The sequence below is a fragment of the Polypterus senegalus genome, chromosome 9, assembly GCF_016835505.1.
Source record: "Polypterus senegalus isolate Bchr_013 chromosome 9, ASM1683550v1, whole genome shotgun sequence".
NCBI classification, from domain to species: Eukaryota; Metazoa; Chordata; class Cladistia; order Polypteriformes; family Polypteridae; genus Polypterus; species Polypterus senegalus.
This window is the reverse complement of record NC_053162.1, coordinates 28,320,498-28,339,679: the sequence shown is the minus strand read 5'-3', so window position 1 is coordinate 28,339,679 and position 19,182 is coordinate 28,320,498. Positions and strand designations below refer to the sequence as shown.

Below are 19,182 nucleotides of genomic sequence, written 5' to 3'. Positions count from 1 at the left end.
GAGGGACCATAAGAGACAACTGACCAGTAAATCTAACCTCTCTACATGAATGGTGTAAAACACACAATTCAGATAAATAGGCAGGAGCATATCCATGTAATAATTTAAAAACTACCAACAAAGCTTTCAAGTCATTTCTGAAACTAACAGGTAGCCAGTGTAAAGAAGCTAATATTGGATAAACAGAAACTTCCTTACACCAACCAAAAAACGAGCAACAGTATTCTGAACCAACTGCAACCTGTGTATCAGGTATTTGCTGATCCAAGAATGCAACGAATTGCAGTAATCAAGCCGAGAAAAGCTAAAAGCATGAGTAGGAGTAGCTTTCTCAAGATTACTAGGAGACAAAAAAAAAGGTTTGACCTTCGCTAAAAGACAAAGCTGAAAATAGCAGCTCTTGACTACAGAGTTAATCTGTTTCTCAAAAGAGAGGTTACTGTCAAAAACAACACTAAGAATACAGACTTGAGGTTTGCAGAAGCAAGTGAAAGAGCCGAGAAGTTCAAGACCAATCTGAGCTTTGGCTGAAGGAATAGCTATCAACACTTCCATTTTATTTTCATTGAGATCAAGAAAATTGACAGCCATCCAGGATCTTTGCTCAAAAAGACAATTGTATTGCCTATTTGCAAAGTTACACATGGGACTATAAACCTGTGTATCATCAGCATAACAGTAAAAAGAAATACTACATTTCCTGAAAATAGCTCCTATAGGATGAACATATATAGAAAATAAAATAGGACCCAAAATAGATCTTTGAGGAATACCACATTTAACAGGAGCAGTAGACGAGAACAAAGAATTAAGACTCTAAAAAGTGTCTACCAGCAAGATATGAACTTGAGAGCAACCCCTTTAAGCCCAACTAGCTGTGCAAGCCACAACAGCAAGATGTAATAATCAGTAGTGTCAAAAGCTGCAGAAAGATCTGGGAGGACAAGGACTGCAGCCCCACCTGAGTCAGTAATAAGATACCATTAATTCAGGAGAGTTGTCTCAACACTATAATAATGCTGAAAGCCACATTGGTAGAACTCAAATAAATTATTGGTGTTAAGATGATCAATCAATTGATTATAAATAATTATTTCTAATATTTTAGCCAGAGATGGCAATTGGAACATCAGGCAAAAATTGGCTAACACTCCAGGATCTAAATCTGCCTTTTTTAGACAAAGTTGCACCACCGCATGGTTAAAATAGTGCGGGCACAACCCCCTCACTAACAGAAACATTGATTATAACTAACAAAAATGGATCCAGAACATCAAAAGCTAAGAGGTGTGATGGAATAACCTCAAGAGGATTGAAAGTAAGTTTTAAGTGTATCAATAGTACCTTTTAGCTGTGAAAGTGAAACATCGAAAGTTCCAAGACAATACCATGATTAACAACAGAAGTACATAATCAGTGGGAGAAATGCCAGAGCAGATAGTATCAATTTTGCTGACAAAAGAATGAAAGGAACTGCTCACATGAAAGAACACTACTATTAATCCTGTGTCTGAATGGGGATAAATAACCACATTAATTATCTATATATATATATATATATATATATATATATACACATACATAAATATAATTCACTAAGGCAAGACACCCATGGAAAGCACGCCGGAAGGGTTGTGGATTCACTAAGCCGCCGACAAGTAAGACACCTATGGCGCACGCAGGATGGAGCACCGCCGGAGGTGAATTGCCATGTGCAACGTGTAAAACGGTTTGCGAGAGGTATCCCATGGGATCCTTAAAACAATCCTTTACAACTGAGCTTAAAACACAATGAATTAAGCAGTCTTTAAAAACCGAGTTTTCGGTTACGACGCACGACCGCATGCACCATAGCAAACTGTTTTACACGCTACATACAGCAATTCGCATCCGCGACAAACATGCGTTGTCTTAGATGCTCCTGCAGGAACACGGAAAGTCTACGTGAGTCACAGGTGAATCTGGACTGTGCAAAGACGACAACGACTCAAGTGACGAGTTGGAGGTGGGCACATGAGCGTTGGCGGTCCGCCAGTTTTCAGTCACGGACGATTGTGTGTTGGTTCATTCCGTGCATTGTTACAGTGTTGCTTTTTTTGCTGATTTATTACATTACCAATTTTTCAAATGTTATTTTTCTCCCTGTGCTTAAAAAATCATTAAAAAGCCTGATTATGCGGCGCATGGTATGCCGCAGGTTGGCTAGTATTAAATAAGATCCCAGGTTTATTAGAATTAAAGGATACCAAATCAGGAAAGTAATCTTGTTTATGATTCTTAACTGCAGCCTGGAATTTGAACAGAGCAGTCCTAAAAATCTGTTTAGATACAGTCAACCTGTTTGTCTTCCTGCGTTTCTCAGCCATCCCTTAGGAGCAGTGCAGCTGCTGTGTAGTGCATTAAGCCAAGGAGCTGGTCTTCACTTTTTACAGCGTATCTTGAGGGGAGCAATTGAGTTTAAAAACATTTTACATGATGAATTTAAAGCTAAGGTAGAATCGTCAATACTGTCACACTGGCCTTGTATATCAAGACTCAAGAATGTATTTTTAAAATCAGATATAATAGAAAAACTTTAAAAGTCAGAATAGCATGAGGCACAGCTTTGTAGTAGCAACATCAACAGTAATATTCAAATCCATCATTAGAGAAAAGTGGTCCGTAAAAACATCACATATATCAATATTAACTGAAATACCACGTATAAGAATGAGATCAAGGGTATGACCGAAAGAATGAGTTGGAGCATTAATATACAGTGGTACCTTGAGATACGAGTGCCCCAACGTAGGAGTTTTTTGAGATACGAGCCGTCACTAGGTCAATTTTTTGCCTTGAGTTACGAGCCAAAATTCGAAATATGAGCCATCAAAGAGCTTGTCGTCGCACATTCCGAGGAACTGATGACGGAAGAGTTGACGGAACTACAGACACAGCATCATATGGAGGCTCTGCAGGAGATTGGTATTGCAGAGGAGCCAGAGGTGGAAGAGGTTATCTCTTTAAGTGAGATAAAGGAAGTGTTGGCAATGTGGGAAAAAGTTTCGGACTTTATTGAAAAGAAACACCCTGAAAAAGTTGCAACTGGTCATGCTGCGGCATTATTTAATGACACTTGCCTAACTAATTTCAGAAACATTTTAAAGGGGAGGAAGAAGAAAAGCTCCTTGGAAAGGTTTCTATTTAAACACCCTGCGAATGAAAGTGACGAATGTGTGGCTAAAAAGAAAAAAACTAGTGAAGAAGAAAATTAAGTTATGTAAAAGTGAAGTAAAAGAAAAAAAAATACAATACGCTTATCGGCTCCGCCAACATCTGTTTATTTCTTTAGATTCTCTTTTATGTATTAGGTTTTATTTTGTTTATATACAATATTTGTTCATTATAAATACATTTTTGTTATGTTGAAAACATTTAATAAAAAATTGGGGTGGTTTTTTGGGGGCTGGGACAAATTAATCTCATTTCAATTAATTTCAATGGGGAAAATTGATTTGAGATGTGAGCATTTTGACTTACGAGCTTGGTCACAGAATGAATTAAACTCAAGGTACCACTGTATTGGATAAAATCAAATAGCCTTAAGGCGCATACTAATTCAGCGTAAGCAGGAACACTCAATAAAACTGAATAAAAAAGATCAAGTGACGGTGAGATACGAAGAAGGCAGATTCGCCAGCGTTTGTGTGTTAGCTTTTATCCCTCCAGATCAGAGAATGTTCAGTTCCATTGCCTCAAAGCACCACTCACATCTACAGTTATTCCCAGTTTCAAATAAAAACTAACAGCTTCAGATTCCTGGGGTGCGGTAGTATGTATCGTGATCATGACAGAGAATAAAAGTGAGAAAAAAAATGTACACCGTCTGTTACAAACGTAAACCAAATGTATGTGTGTACTGTTTAATATCAACAATAAGAGCAGCTCACTACTGAAAACGGTAAATATAGGAGGCAGTCGGGATTAAACCGGGAACTCTTGATTACAAGTCAGCAAATCTTACCGCTACACCAGGGAAGCTGTTGTATCGTCCTTGAACCTTTTGTGAACCTTCAGGCTTCACACATTATATGTAGTTTATGCCAACATTTTGTCATTTACTACTAAAATATGAAAAACGTTTCTGTTTTAATAATGTGTTTACACAGATTATTGTAGAAATGGAACACACATGAAATGCATAACGATCTATTATTTCCTCTCTAAAACTCCAGCACTTCACTCCCAGATAATCAAACAAGGCATGAGCTAGGAGAACATTGTGCACATTCTGCAGCGGTGGGGGGGATGGGATACTTGGCTGCTTGCTGCTTGTCTTTATCAGCACAGCACTTTATCAGTGTCATTCCATCAAGTTCCTTTTGTTGCTCATACCACTGCCTAACCCACCAAAAAGTAAGTATTTCCTTGCCTCTACTTCGCATTTGGTGAAATCTTTTTTTTTTTATATGTGCTTTTACCATTGTCTTTTAACAAAACACTCAATAAAAGGGCTATTTATATTGATTTACATACCTCTGCTCACACCCCTCCGTCAGGCGCAGAGAATGTCAGAGAGGGTGAGATAGAGGCAGAGACAAGCAAACAATCAAGCAGTCAAAAGAATAATCAAGCATATCTTATAGGATTGAGGAGTTTTAGTTAATATGTAATACATGCTCTGATTGGGTAGCTTCTAAGCCATCTGCCAATAGCGTCCCTTGTATGAAATCAACTGGGCAAACAAACTGAGGAAGCATGTACCATAAATTAAAAGACCCACTGTCCGCAGAAATCCGCGAACCAGCGAAAAATCTGCGATATATATTTAGATATGCTTACATATAAAATCCGCGATGAAGTGAAGACGCGAAAGTCGAAGCGTGATATAGCGAGGGATCACTGTATTCAAATATATGAAATTCTGGGAGGAGTCAGGTGGGGTGGCAGTTGCGTGCATGTGTATTACATCTCTTGCTATCTGGGATTTATGAAGCGGAAGTGCATGGAAGTTGACTTGCGCACAGTTTTGTGCATCTGATTTTTTTTGTATGTACACACATTTCCAATTTTGTCCATATGCCATGTTTTAGTGTGACTTCTGCACACGGCATTATATATGAGGCCCCAGGTGACTGCAGAATAGAGCACTCTAAGCAGGTATGGGTATAGGATGGAAGACAAAAAAAGCAATAGATTAATGCTGGGTACTTATTAACACATCAAGGAGCTAAACTTATAATCAGATCACTATATTATGATATATTTACTGGAAAGCCAGATTTAAAAAAGGGTTTTTAGAACACTTTTGAAATGTTCCACAGAATTAGCCTGACATGTTTCTATTGATAAATTTTTCAAAATTTTAGGTGTATAATTGCAGAAAGCTACCTCACCAGTTTTTTTTTTATGCTTAGATATAAGAATAATGAGCAAACCAGAATTTGTAGATCTAAGATTGTGATTTGGTACACAAGGAAACAAACAATCTCAGATGTAGATAGGAGCAAGATTGTTTAAAGCCTTATATACAAATAGAAGTACACTGCTCACAAAAATTAAAGGAACACTTTTTTATTGGGCCTGGCATGAAATCAATTAAACATGTCTGATAATTTCCTGGTTGGTTAAGCAGCTGAGGTCATTGTTAATCACTTTCAGCTGTATTGGTGTTCATGGACTTAACGACAGGTGCACTAAAGTGGCAACAATTAGAAAACCCTCAAAACAGGACTGATTTTACATGTGGAGGTCATTTCAAGTTTCTCCCTCTTGATCTTTTTTGGCTGGTTTTCCACTCGTGCTAGTTTTGGCTTGAGTAATCATCTCTACTGGCAGTATGAGGCGATTCCTTAACCCTACAGAAGTTGCACAGGTTGTCCAACTTCTCCAGGATAGCACATCCACACGTGCTGCAGCAAGAAGGTTTAATGTGTCTCCCAGCACAATCTCCAGAACATGGAGGAGATTTCAGGAGACTGGCTGTTATTCTCGGAGAGCTGGACAGGGCCGTAGAAGGTCCTCAACCCATCAGCAGGACCGATACCTGCTCCTTTGTGCAAAGCGGAACAGGCTGAGCACTGCTCGTGCCCTACAGAATGACCTCCAGAGGGCCACTGGTGTGAATGTCTCTACCCAAACAATCAGGAACAGACTTCATGAAGATGGCCTGAGGGCCCGACGTCCTGTAGTGGGCCCTGTGCTCACTGCCCAGCACCGTGGAGCTCGACTAATTTGCTTAAGAACGCCAGAATTGGCAAGTCCGCCACTGGCGCCCTGTACTTTTTACAGACGAGAGCAGGTTCACCCTGAGCAGCTGTGATAGACGTGAAAGAGTCTGGAGAAGACAAGGAGAACGATATGCTGCCTGCAACGTCGTTCAACATGACAGGTTTGGTGGTGGGTCAGTGATGGTCTGGGGAAGCATATCCGTGGAGGGACGCACAGACATCTACTGCGTAGGAAATGGTGCTCTGACTGCCATAAGGTATCGAGATGAAATCCTTGAACCCATTGTCAGACCCTACGCTGGTGCAGTAGGTCCTGGTTTCCTCCTAATGCACGACAATGCCCGGCCTCATGTGGCAAGAGTATGCAGGCAGTACCTGGAGGATGAAGGAATTGAAACAATTGAATGGCCTTCACGAGCCCCTGACTTAACCCAATAGAACATCTGTGGGACATTATGTTTCGGTCCATTAGGCGCCGCCAGGTTGCTCCTCAGACTGTACAACAGCTCAGGGATGCCCTCATACAGATCTGGGAGGAAATGCCACAAGACACCATCTGTCGTCTCATTAGGAGCATGCCCCAACGTTGTCAAGCATGCATACAAGCTCGTGGGGGCCACACAAGATACTGAAAAGCATTTTGAGTAGCAGAAATTAAGTTTTTGAAAAATGGACTAGCCTGCCACATCTTCATTTCACTCTGATTTTAGGGTGTCTACACAATTGAGCCCTCTGTAGGCAGAAAACTTTTATTTCCATTAAAAGACTTGGCATCCTTTTGTTCCTAAGACATTGCCCTGTCGTTATTTGTATAGATATCCAACTTCATATTGAGATCTGATGTATCTAATGTGTTTCTGTAAAGTGTTCCTTTAATTTTTGTGAGCAGTATATTTTAAAATTGATTCTAAAGGACACTGGAAGCAAATGTAAAGATATTACTATTGAGGATATTTGCTCATATTTTTTCCTTTTTGTTAAAATTCTTGGTGCTGCATTCTGGACAAGCTGTGGCCAATTTACATCCTTTTTAGCTAGTCATGATAGGATAGCATTGCAGTAATCTAGTCGGCTAAATACAAATGCATGTTAATTTTTTGGCATCTTTAAATGTTATAAGATATCATACCCTTTCCATGTTGATTAGATGGAAATAAGCAGTCTTGGTAATATTATAAAATAATGAGGGACCTGTTCACACCTGGCTATGATCCAAATACTTTTGAGCCCCTGAAAATGGGTGGACATGTATAAAAAATGTCATTTCTAAATTGCTCATATTTCTGTTAAACCTTTTGAATTAATGCTAAAAGCCTTCACTTCAATTCTGTAATTTCTTCTTTTCAAATCTACTGTGGTAGCATATAGAGCCCAAATTATGAAAATTGCATTACTGTCCGTATACTTATGGATCTAACTGTTAGGTATTTGAAACTTGTATTGAAGAATTAAATTGGTGAAATGATAAAATGGTAGTTAACTATGTTGAACTGAGTAGCACACAAAGAAGCAACACCTGCCTTGGGCAAAGCATAGGTATTTCAGGAATTATACCATAGAATTTTTGCGTTTTGAGTACCATATAAATTTCGTTTTGTGTTCTGTGTGCTTTCACCAATATTTTAAAATTCAGTAAAGGTATTTTTTTTTTTTTTAAGATAGCTCCAGTTGTCTAAATCGTACATGCTTACAGCAATGTGGAACTTGAATTCTAAATGATGTCCATCTTTATATGTTTTCTTACTTTTCTGTTAGGCAGATATTGCAGTTCGTGAGCTATTTTTCTGTAAAGAACCAATGTGTAAAAATTACTTACAAAGCATATGTTTTTCCTTCAGAACACCAAAAGCTAAAATCATTGAAACTGCACTTCTTGTTTATGCTCTATTGCTGGTTTCTCATTTTGTATGTTTTCTATGTCATATTTAGATTATATCATGTTATGTTCCCTAGCATGGCTTGTGGTGGCTTGCAACTTTTCTGTGTGTGGAAAGTGAAAGCCATCTGAAACCATGCTATCCAAAGGCTGTGAAGTAAATTCCTTGTCTATGACTGTGAACATTCTGTTTGTTTTTGTGTCTTTAGACTTCAAAAGATGATCTCCTTTCAACAGACTTTGAAGGGGCTTTAAAATTCTTCCGTGTTCCAGTCCCTAAAAGGTACAGATCAGAAGAAAATGCCAAAAAGTTGATGGAGCTGGCATGCAGCATGAAGGTAAAAAAAATGCTCTGGGTACCTAACAGGTGTATGCTATTTACCTTGTAATAGTTTAATGTATAATGATGTGAAATGTGCTGTACTAGTTTTGTCAAAAGAATGATTTTTGTCCTGTTTAAAATGAAAAAGTAAAAGAAATGCACATCGTGGTACATAAGAAATGGATGGGTTATTCTGGACATGATATGAAACAACAAGTTTCAGTATTTTATTTTTTTTAACATGGTGGTAATAATGTTTAATAAATGTAATATTCCAATGCGTTTCATAAAATTGAATGCCTTTTTAATTATAGAATCTAATAGTAAGGACACAGTTTTAATATATAATTTTAAAAAAGCATTGCTGAAAATATATGTATCTCCCTAAAACTTACATTACTTCCTCGTAAACAGCATCATTTGCATTGGATTGAGAAATAAGCAAGTTTTGATATCACTTAGTGTTGAATATTATTCTGGAACCATTTTTGTATATGTAATATAAATAAGATGAAAACTAAATGATACTGCCAAGACTAGAAACCAAGAGGATTGCAGTCGAACATGCTACAATCTGCTATTCTGTAATGACACTAGGTGGCAACTAAAATGGGGCTTTCTGACTTTTTATATTTGAAATGATTTTTTATTATTTCTTTGCTGATTACATTTACTTTTCTGTGTGGATGGACTTTTCTGTGCCTCAGGACCATGAGTAAAATTGTTCTTCCTGAGGTTGTCTGCAAAAAGCCAAGAATTTCTTGTCTTTCAGTAATTGAGTCAATTGGAGGCGTCTAGTTGGTTTGTAGTTATGTATGTATGTTTTATTGTATTTGTAGGCACTGTAATTGTGATAACAAAAACTGGTGCCTAACAAACTTGGATTTTTTTTTTTAGATAAGCCAGAAAAAGCTGAAGAAATATGAAAAGGACTACTATACTATTAGAGAGCAACAGGCCCAACAAGAGGCTCCAATTGAAAGATATGAGGTACTGTTCAATATGGCCTTTTGTCGTCGAAAAGACATTTGTAAAGGTGGCATAACTGTAAATATAAGCGTTTTGATGCCCATTTTAAATTTGCATAAATTGTTTATGGTTAAGAATGGTAGATTTTATACAATAAACTCTTAATACGAACAAGGCTATTAGAGCACTGGAACAATAGTGTTACCTCTCTAATTATGAATAACACTGTTTATATGATTTTTAACATGTTGCCTTTGAGCAGTTTTTGTTGCATATAGCTTGTACGGTGCTAGTAAAGAATACAAGTAAGAAATTGGCTTATGACTAATATCAACACACCTGGAAAATGTATAGTAGATGTGAATATACTGATTAAATGGCTGACTACTGAAGGCTGGATGCTTCCAAGAAATAGTATTGATTTGCTGATGATCACTTTGGTAAACACCAAAAATCTATACTAATAAAAGGCAAAGCCCTCACTCACTCACTCACTCACTCATCACTAATTCTCCAACTTCCCATGTCGGTAAAAAGCTGAAATTTGGCAGGCTTATTCCATACAGCTTACTTACAAAAGTTAAGCAGGTTTCATTTCGAAATTCTACACGTAATGGTCATAACGGTCAATAACGGTCGACAACATCCGCCATGTTGAACTTTCTTATTTATGGCCCCATCTTCACGAAATTTGGTAGATGGCTTCCCTGCGCTAACCGAAACCGATATACTTACTTATTTCGATTGGATGACGCCACTGTCGGCGCCATATTGAACTTTCCAACGTCACCAATTTTCAAACTTCCCGTGTTGGTAGAAGGCTCACCCCATCTTCACGAAATTTGGTAGGTGGCTTCCCTGCGCTAACCAAAACCGATGTACGTACTTATTTCGGTGGTATGACGCCACTGTCGGCCGCCATATTGAATTTTCCAAATGTCACTAATTCTCCAACTTCCCGTGTAGGTAGAAGGCTGAAATTTGGCAAGCCCATTCCTTACAGCTTACTTACAAAAGTTAAGCAGGTTTCATTTCGAAATTCTACGCGTAACGGTTATAACGGTCAATAACGTCCGCCATATTGAACTTTCTTATTCATGGCCCCATCTTCACGAAATTTGGTAGGCGGCTTCCCTGCGCTAACCGAAACCAATGTACATACTTATTTCGGTGGTATGATGCCACTGTCAGCCGCCATATTGAACTTTCCAACGTCACTAATTCTCCAACTTCCCGTGTAGGTAGAAGGCTGAAATTTGGTACTTATTTCGGTGGTATGATGCTGCTGTCGGCCGCCATATTGAACTTTTAACAGAAACCGATGTCCGTACTTATTTCGTTGGTATGACACCACTGTCGGCCGCCATATTGAACTTTCCAACGTCACTAATTCTCCAACTTCCCGTGTAGGTAGAAGGCTGAAATTTGGCAGGCTCATTCCTTACAGCTTACTTACAAAAGTTAAGCAGGTTTCATTTGAAATTCTACCGTAACTTTCGGTCATAGGCGGCTTCCCTGCACTCGACAATGTCCGCCATGTTGAACTTTCTTATTTATGGCCCCATCTTCACGAAATTTGGTAGGGGCTTCCTGCACTAACCAAAACCGATGTCCACGTCACTTATTTCGGTGGTATGATGCCATTGTCGGCTGCCATATTGAATTTTCCAACGTCACCAATTTTCAAACTTCCCGTGTAGGTAGAAAGCTGACCCCATCTTCACGAAATTTGGTAGGTGGCTTCCCGGCGCTAGCCAAAACCGATGTACGTACTTATTTCGGTGGTATGACGCCATTGTCGGCCGCCACATTGAATTTTCCACACGTCACTAATTCTCCAACTTCCTGTGTAGGTAGAAGGCTGAAATTTGGCAGGCCCATTCCTTACAGCTTACTTACAAAAGTTAAGCAGGTTTCATTTCGAAATTCTACATGTAATGGTCATAACGGTCAACAAAGTCCGCCATATTGAACTTTCTTATTTATGGCCCCATCTTCTCGAAATTTGGTAGGCGGATTCCCTGCACTAACCGAAACCAATGTCCAGCGTACTTATTCCGGTGGTATGATGCCACTGTCGGCCGCCATATTGAACTTTTCAACAGTCTTTGTTACTTATGGGCCCATCTTCAAGAAATTTGGTACACGGGTTCCCAACGCTAACTGAATCCTACTTACGTACATATATACGAACTTTTCAACCATAGCCTGCACCTCGGTCACCGTGTGAGGTGGCGTTGGGTCCTCCATCCCAACGCCTCCCACGTTGTTGGCTGCCTGACTATATAAGACCGTCCGTCGCTCCGGTCTCTACATTCTCTTCCTTGCTTCGCCACGGGATTCACGTCTCCCTACTGATAACTACAGCCTTTTGTTTAATCCACGGCTTCTTGGCTGTTTTATTGTTTGTTTATTACAATTATAGTTATTGTATAGGCATTTTACACTTACTTTACATTGCTCAGGTACCCATTTATCATTCCAACCCCCATTACCATGTCTATTGAGGTGATCACTATCGATCAAAGAACTGTCACTTACCGAGTGGTTTCCATGCCCGGAGATACTGTACCACCTACCTTTTCCATTCATTTTGTTACATATTGCACGGCCATATCAGGCTCACTCTTGATATCCGGAGGAACATTCTGTCTTATGTATTGAATGACTGGGACAGGTTCAAGGTGTGGACTGATGACGGTACAGGAGATAATTATACTACACAGGAGCACTAGAAGAGTGAAATGCTTAAGCCCTTCACCTATGGTTCTGAATGTGAGTTGATGGCTGCCGCTGAATTGTTCAGTTGTCGCTTTCAAGTGTACCAAAATGGCCAAATATTTTACACCTTTCGACAACCGCCAATGCCTCTTAAACATCTTAGATTCACAGGTGACGATTTCAATAGTGGACACTTTGATGTTTATGAATGTTTAAACTCTCAAAAGCTGGATGTGATTTTATCGATGAAACCGGTTGTGTGCTTACAACGCTTGACAGATGCCGAATGTCACTTCAACACAACAAATCCTGCAAATACTGTCGTAATTGAAACAAACCATGAAACTCAAACCGATTATGACAGCAGCAATCCAAGCTGTGAGATTTGAGACAAGATTACTGTTCACATGGCCAACTGTAAGTTACATGCTCAAGAGTACGCTCAGCGCACAGCTTGGTCATGTTACAACCGGAGGGCCGAACTGACAACATGGTATACATAGAGATCCTAAACAAATAATTATTGGCATATCTTCCCTCAGTTTAAAAAGGTTTAATTTTTTTTCTTAATAAAAATTTTAATGCAGTACTTCACCGCTGCGAAGCGCGGGTATTTTGCTAGTTTTAAATATATTGAAGTATAGCTGTCTAATAGCTGGCTATTTGTTTTGAAGTAAATTGTTTAAAACTCTATCGTGGAGGAAATATTGACTCTGCCCACTAACATTTGATAGTTAACATTAGATTATAATGAAATAATAATGAAATGGTTAGTTTGTTAAGGACACAAGAAGTCATTTTACTTTTAAGTCTTTTTAAGGGTAAAAGTGAAACACAAGCCCTAGCAAATGAATTAAACCCATCAGGATTTCTGCTATCAACAAAAATCATACCTGTGTAATCCTCTTTAATAAAACCCCTGTGTGCGTCCAGGTGTCCATGTGTGTGTCTTCTGGTGAAGTGTGCATGCGTGTGGCTGCGCCGTGCATTGCACCGTGCCCCGCCAATGCGCACGGCACCGTGGATGCACACACACTGGAAGCCAGGCACACAGTGAATGGCCTAGACGCGGCCGCGCATGATAAGCAAATAAAGGACATCATTGCTGGGGAGAGTGCTGATTAAGTAGTCTCGACCACGCACATCAAATCTGTTGCTGGGTTCACGCCACATATACAATAATCAGCTGCACGCCACCACAGATTAAAATACTTTCTGGGGAGACGCCACAGGCATGATTATCAGCTGCACACCACACATTAAATCAGTTGCTGGGGACACTCTGCTGATTGCCCACTGTTGTGACAAAAAATTAGTCATATTACGGACATAAAAGCCAGTATTAATGTCACAGAAAATTACAGGCATTTTATGGAAATACAAACCAGTATTACTGCGAGAGAAAATTAAAGGCACACAATACAGTGATGCATATTACAGCCACATACAAGCCAGTATTACTGTAAGAGAAAATATTACGGCTGTATCGACTAACAACATGCCACCCAAAAATAAAGGACACGTCAAGTACGACAAAAGACACAGACAATCAAATCCTATATAAGCAACGTCTCCTGGAAGAACGGTCAGCTCAACAAGTAAACATCAACAAAAGAAAGGCTGAAAGACAAAGAAAAATATGAGCAAATAGATTGATTGAAGAAAAAGAAATTGAACGTCATAAAAATGCTAAAAGAGAAAGACTCAGAAGAGCAAACTTTAGAAAAAGTTGGCATTTACTTGCCAGAACCAGTATTCAGCCACGGTCAGTTATATGTTGCATTATCAAGAGTTAGAAGTTTTCCAGATGATGTTGTCAAGGTTGTAGATGATCCTGAACAAGGCAAACTGTTGCCAAACTCAGACAGAATGTTTACAATAAATGTTGTCTATAATGAAATTTTATAGAAACATTTCATGAGGTAAAAAAATAGAACATTTTTCCTAAATATCTTCTTCAGATATTGTGTATTACAGATTGTTATAAAGTTTTACACTAAGGCAATATCAATTATACTTACTGTATTGTCATATACATTTTTATTTTATTTTTATTATTATTGTACTTTAGGCTTCTTGCAAAAATATTTTTGACAAAAAAAAATTAAGAGAAAAATATTACGACTGTATCGACTAACAACATGCCACCCAAAAAAAAAGGACACGTCAAGAATGAGGTCAAGGTCCCTTGTCATTTAATATAGACTGTTCCTACTAATGTTTATGCACTACTGTTTTAGCACCCATTATTTTAACGGGCTTAATGTCTAGTACTTATATGTTTAATGATTATACTGTCATGCTGTTTTATACAGAGGGAAAACAGGCGCTTACAGGAAGCGAACATGAGACTTGAACAGGAGAATGATGACCTTGCGCATGAGCTGGTTACCAGTAAGATAGCACTGAGAAAAGACTTGGACAACGTAAGTCTTGAGCAGCTGTTCTAGCAGTTTATAGCTCATTTTATCAAACACTTCAGTTCACAAACTTTAGAATAAAATTAAAAATAAAAGGAAATTGGTGTAAAAGCAGTTTTGGATAAATTGAGATAATAATGTAAATTAAACTGGTTCCTGTTTGTTTTTTCTTGTATTTTGTTAAATGCATACCTCATTAATATTTTAGAATTAGCATGTGTGGACCTGGAGAAAGCATATGACAGGGTGATAGTGGCGAAGTCTGCAGTGGGAGTGACGGATGCATTCAAGGTGGAGGTGGGATTACATCAGGGATCGGCTCTGAGCTCTTTCTTATTTGCAGTGGTGATGGACAGGTTGACAGACGAGATTAGACAGGAGTCTTATGACAGGAGAATCCTTACTTTGGTAAAGAAAAAGCTCCAAATACCTTTCCGACACAAATCGGAAACAGTCATCAGGAGGCAGATGTGGATGTCTTCAACTGTCTTCTACTATTTGCAGAAGACTTCATGAACAGAAACGCAGAGGCCATATTACAAGATGAAAACCACTAGTTATCCACTAAAGCAGGATTGCCAGATTACAGTTTGGGAAAAAGAACTTAAAAGAGCCTGCATAATTCCGGGCAAAGATCTTGAGGACAGACTAGACAAAGATGAATCTGTATCAGAGTGACGGTGAGAGTAGAGTTTGAAGACACAAAGGAACTATCCAAGATCCAAAGCACACAACCTCATCTGTTAAACGTGGCGGGGGTGTGACATGTATGGCCATCACAAATACTGGCGCATTTATCTTCATTGATGATTTAATTGCTGACGGTAGTTGAACAATGAATTCTGAGGTTCATAGAAACATTTTATCTGCTGAAGTTCCAGTAAATTCCTCCAAACTTGTTTGATGGCACTTCATCCTAAAACAAGATTATGATCCTAAACATACTGCTTAGGCAAAACAGGAGTTTTTCAAAGCTTGCAAATGGAAAACTCTTGAAAGGCCAAGCCAGTCAACAGAAATGAGTAGGAGCTAAAGATGACTGCGTTAGAGGCTTAGCAGAGCATTACCAGAGAAGATACTCGGCGCCTGATGATGTCTATGAATCGTAGACTTCAAGTAATCATTGCATGCAAGGGATATGCAACAAAGTCCTAAATATGACGTATTTTAGTATACCTGCCATTACTATGTAACAAACATTATGCTGTTGTGAAATGGGAGGGAGCATATTTTAAAAAAAAAAAAGTGTGTTATTTCTACATGTTGTGACTGAAGCGTATGCAAATACACAAGTTAAAGTCTGCAAAGTGCTCTGAATTGTACTTTTAAACTCTGGAGCAGAGGGGTAAATCAAGGAAAAATGTGTTTTTGACCTAAAAATCATCATGGAGGACACAGTATGTTACTAAGAAAGCTGATTGTTTGACATTTCTGGTTAAATTATGAGTAAAATATACTTGTTGATTTTTATTATATTTAATTGTGTTTACAATTATGCTCATGTTTACAATGGTACATTATGCCTTTACTTTTGTTATCTTGAAACTTGAAATTTAAGTATTACTTATTTCATTCACTAGGCTGAAGAGAAGGCAGACGCTTTGAATAAAGAGCTATTAATAACGAAGCAGAAATTAGTTGATTCAGAGGACGAAAAAAGAAGATTAGAGGAAGAGGCTACTCAGGTTTGTACCTTTGTGTGTTGTTTTTTGTTACTCTGGTCTAGTAGACTTGCAACATTATTGGATTTTTAAAACAATAAAAACATTTTATATTAAACTTCTTAACAGATGTTGACTTTTATCTTTCTTACAAACAATGTAGAATACAAGTATGTTTAATATTTACTGCTTACCTCTGCTACATCACATTTATCAATGAAAGTGCTATTTGATTTGTGTGCTAAAGTGTGATTTTACTGTAGAAATCAATTATAATCATAAATGGAATATATCATATTATTTTTGAACAAATGTAAATGAGAAAGGTTTGCAGAGCTATTAATTTTTATTGTTGAACTGAACAAATTGGACAAAAGGACAAAGTTTACATACAATGTTTTATTGAAATGATGTAATGCAACGTTCTTCAACCTTTTTACACCTGCAAAAATAGGAGAAATATTTTGCGGACTGACTGATGGCTAAAACAGAAATAAAAAACAATGTAGATAGTATTTTAATTATTAAATCTAATGTTACAAAATTACAATTTTTAGTTAGTGCGACATCTGCTGCTGCTTCTTCGTTAGAAAATTTCATATACGTGGCTGCAGCGTTGTTTCTGAGAGACAAAGCACTATATTAACATCCATTCAGTTTCTCTGTTTGGGTTTTATTACTGACAAGGCTGAAAAAGTCTTTTCACACAAATAAGAAGTTAAAAAAAGCAACCAACAATTTAATATCCTTATAACTCACAAATGGATATTCTTTTTCGAGTGATATCCAAAATTGAGACAATAATTGCATTTTATGTCTGAACACCAGAGTGACATCAAAAAACAACTCAATCAGCTTTTCATTTTCACAAGGATCAAGTGAGCATGATTTGATATATTCCAAGAAAGGATTATTAATCCAGAGGTTACCTTTACAAGGATCCTCATTTTCAGGGAAATAATTATTAAAGTTTTCAGCTTATACCCTTAAATGTTGACTTCTTATGTTGAATATAACTTACTGATTGACATCAGCAGCAATCAAAAATTCTCCAAAAAGTGGAAACATGTCTATATCTTCTTCCTGTACGTGACTGTCCCTAAGAGCCATCTTTTTTTTGAATGCATCCATTTGGTTTCTTAGTGTCAAAATATTTGTACAAGACCCCTGAAGAGAAATATTAAGTTCATTGAGATATATATAAATATAAATATGTCCTCCATATACGCAAGGCTTCTACTAGGTCAGATTTTCGCTCTTGCAGAAACTGCTTTACTTCTTGCCTCAGTTCAAAAAGGCATGCAAGAATCCTTCATTTCGTCAACCTCCTCGCTTCTGCATGGAAAAGGAGATGTTGGTGGTGTGAGTCCATATTCCCACATAGTGTCGTAAACAGCCTGGAGTTCATAGCTCGACTACAAATTTCATTAGTGATTTTCACCGCGTCATTCATCAGTGTTTTGTTGAGTAGAAAGCTTCTTTGCAGCTAGGTGCTCCCGGTAGATCATACAGTGAGTGAACAAAACTTCTGGGAGTGCGACTTCCTTTATTTTCACAACTACTCCAGAGCGACATCCAGTCATGCTTGTAGAACCGTCTGTTCACACTCCACACATTTGCTCCAGTCTAAGCCCTGTGCTTGAAAATACTCATCAAGAGCATTAAATATCTCTGAACTAGTGGTCCGTCCAGGTAAGTCAAGACAACAAAGAAGTTCTTTACTTAAGTCTTCATTTTCACTATACCTCATGAACCAAAGTAGGATAGCATGGTTACTCAAGTGAGTTGATTCATCAAGTTGAATCGCAAAACATTGATTTCTTTATCCCCTCTACAACCTACTTTTCAATATCAGTGGCCATATCAACAATTCTCCTCTGAATGGTGGTATAGAGTCTAGCTTTTTAGTGACCTGAGGACCCAAAATTTCTCATACTACATCAAAAATGCAGGACTTTACTAACTCCTCACCAATAGTACATTTTTTATTTTGATTTAGCTGTTAGAAGTGCAACTAAATTAGATGCTCGAAGCAGCGATTTGTCATTGACTTTTCTGAATTTACAGTACATCTGGTCGCATAATCTTTCAAAAAAGTCCAGAGGGTTATCGGTAACATCTCTATGCCTCAAATGCAGATGACGAGCAAGTTTGGAAGGTTTCATAGTGTCATTTGACAGAATTTTAGAACATACTGCACACAAAGACTATGGTGCTAGTTCACTGCCAGGGGCTACAGTGAAACCAAGCTTTAAATATTCCTTATCATAATGGCTAACAATTTCCTTTTCTCTTTTTGGTTTGTATTGCACATTCTGAAGTATCAACGTATTTATTTTTCTTTTTTTCTTCTAAACTTGAAGCACTAGTACTTGGCATAATTTTGGTACCATCACTACTTTTCTCCTGAATATTGCCCTTGCCTCTACTAAAGAAGGTTAAAAGACTTTGTTGCTTGACTTTTTTGTCTCCATTTTGTACGGTTTTAAATTTTACAAAAGAAATAACTTGTTTTCTGAAATACCAATTAAAATATATAAAAAAAGAATTTTTGCAATGTGTAATTGACAGGTGAGCAGCCACTATATATAAAGACACAAGACAGGTAGACATGTTCTTTCTCCATACACGTTTATTTTACAGTCTATTTACAGTGCACAAACCCAGTGCCTCAGGACCAAACACCCCTTCAAGTCCTGGCCACACGACAATGCCTTCTCAGTCTTCAGACTATGTATATGTATATAGGCACACCTTTCACTTCTCGCGTGATAAAACAATTGTGTGACAGCTTTGCTATTAAGAAACTGAGTACTACTGTTTACCATCCTCAAACGAATGGTTTAACCGAGCGATTTAACAAAACATTGAAACAAATGATCAGGCGAGTTGCTCATAATGATCCCACAACATGGAACACTGTCCTACCGTTTGTTTTGTACGCGGTGCGAGAATCACCACAGGCGTCCACTGGCTTGAGTCCCTTCGAGTTGTTATTCGGCAG

General features: G+C 38.1%; 1 protein-coding gene across 3 annotated transcripts in view; it reads left to right on the top strand.

The window, feature by feature from the left end:
• Positions 1 to 19,182, top strand: part of LOC120535158 (rab GTPase-activating protein 1) — a 243,125-nt gene that overhangs the window by 194,634 nt on the left and 29,309 nt on the right. For all 3 annotated transcript variants that reach the window (XM_039762787.1, XM_039762786.1, XM_039762788.1), the window contains 4 exons: positions 8,295 to 8,423; positions 9,305 to 9,397; positions 14,413 to 14,523; positions 16,098 to 16,202. In XM_039762787.1, the coding sequence (XP_039618721.1) occupies positions 8,295 to 8,423; positions 9,305 to 9,397; positions 14,413 to 14,523; positions 16,098 to 16,202 (438 nt within the window). The remainder of the gene's footprint in view (positions 1 to 8,294; positions 8,424 to 9,304; positions 9,398 to 14,412; positions 14,524 to 16,097; positions 16,203 to 19,182) is intronic.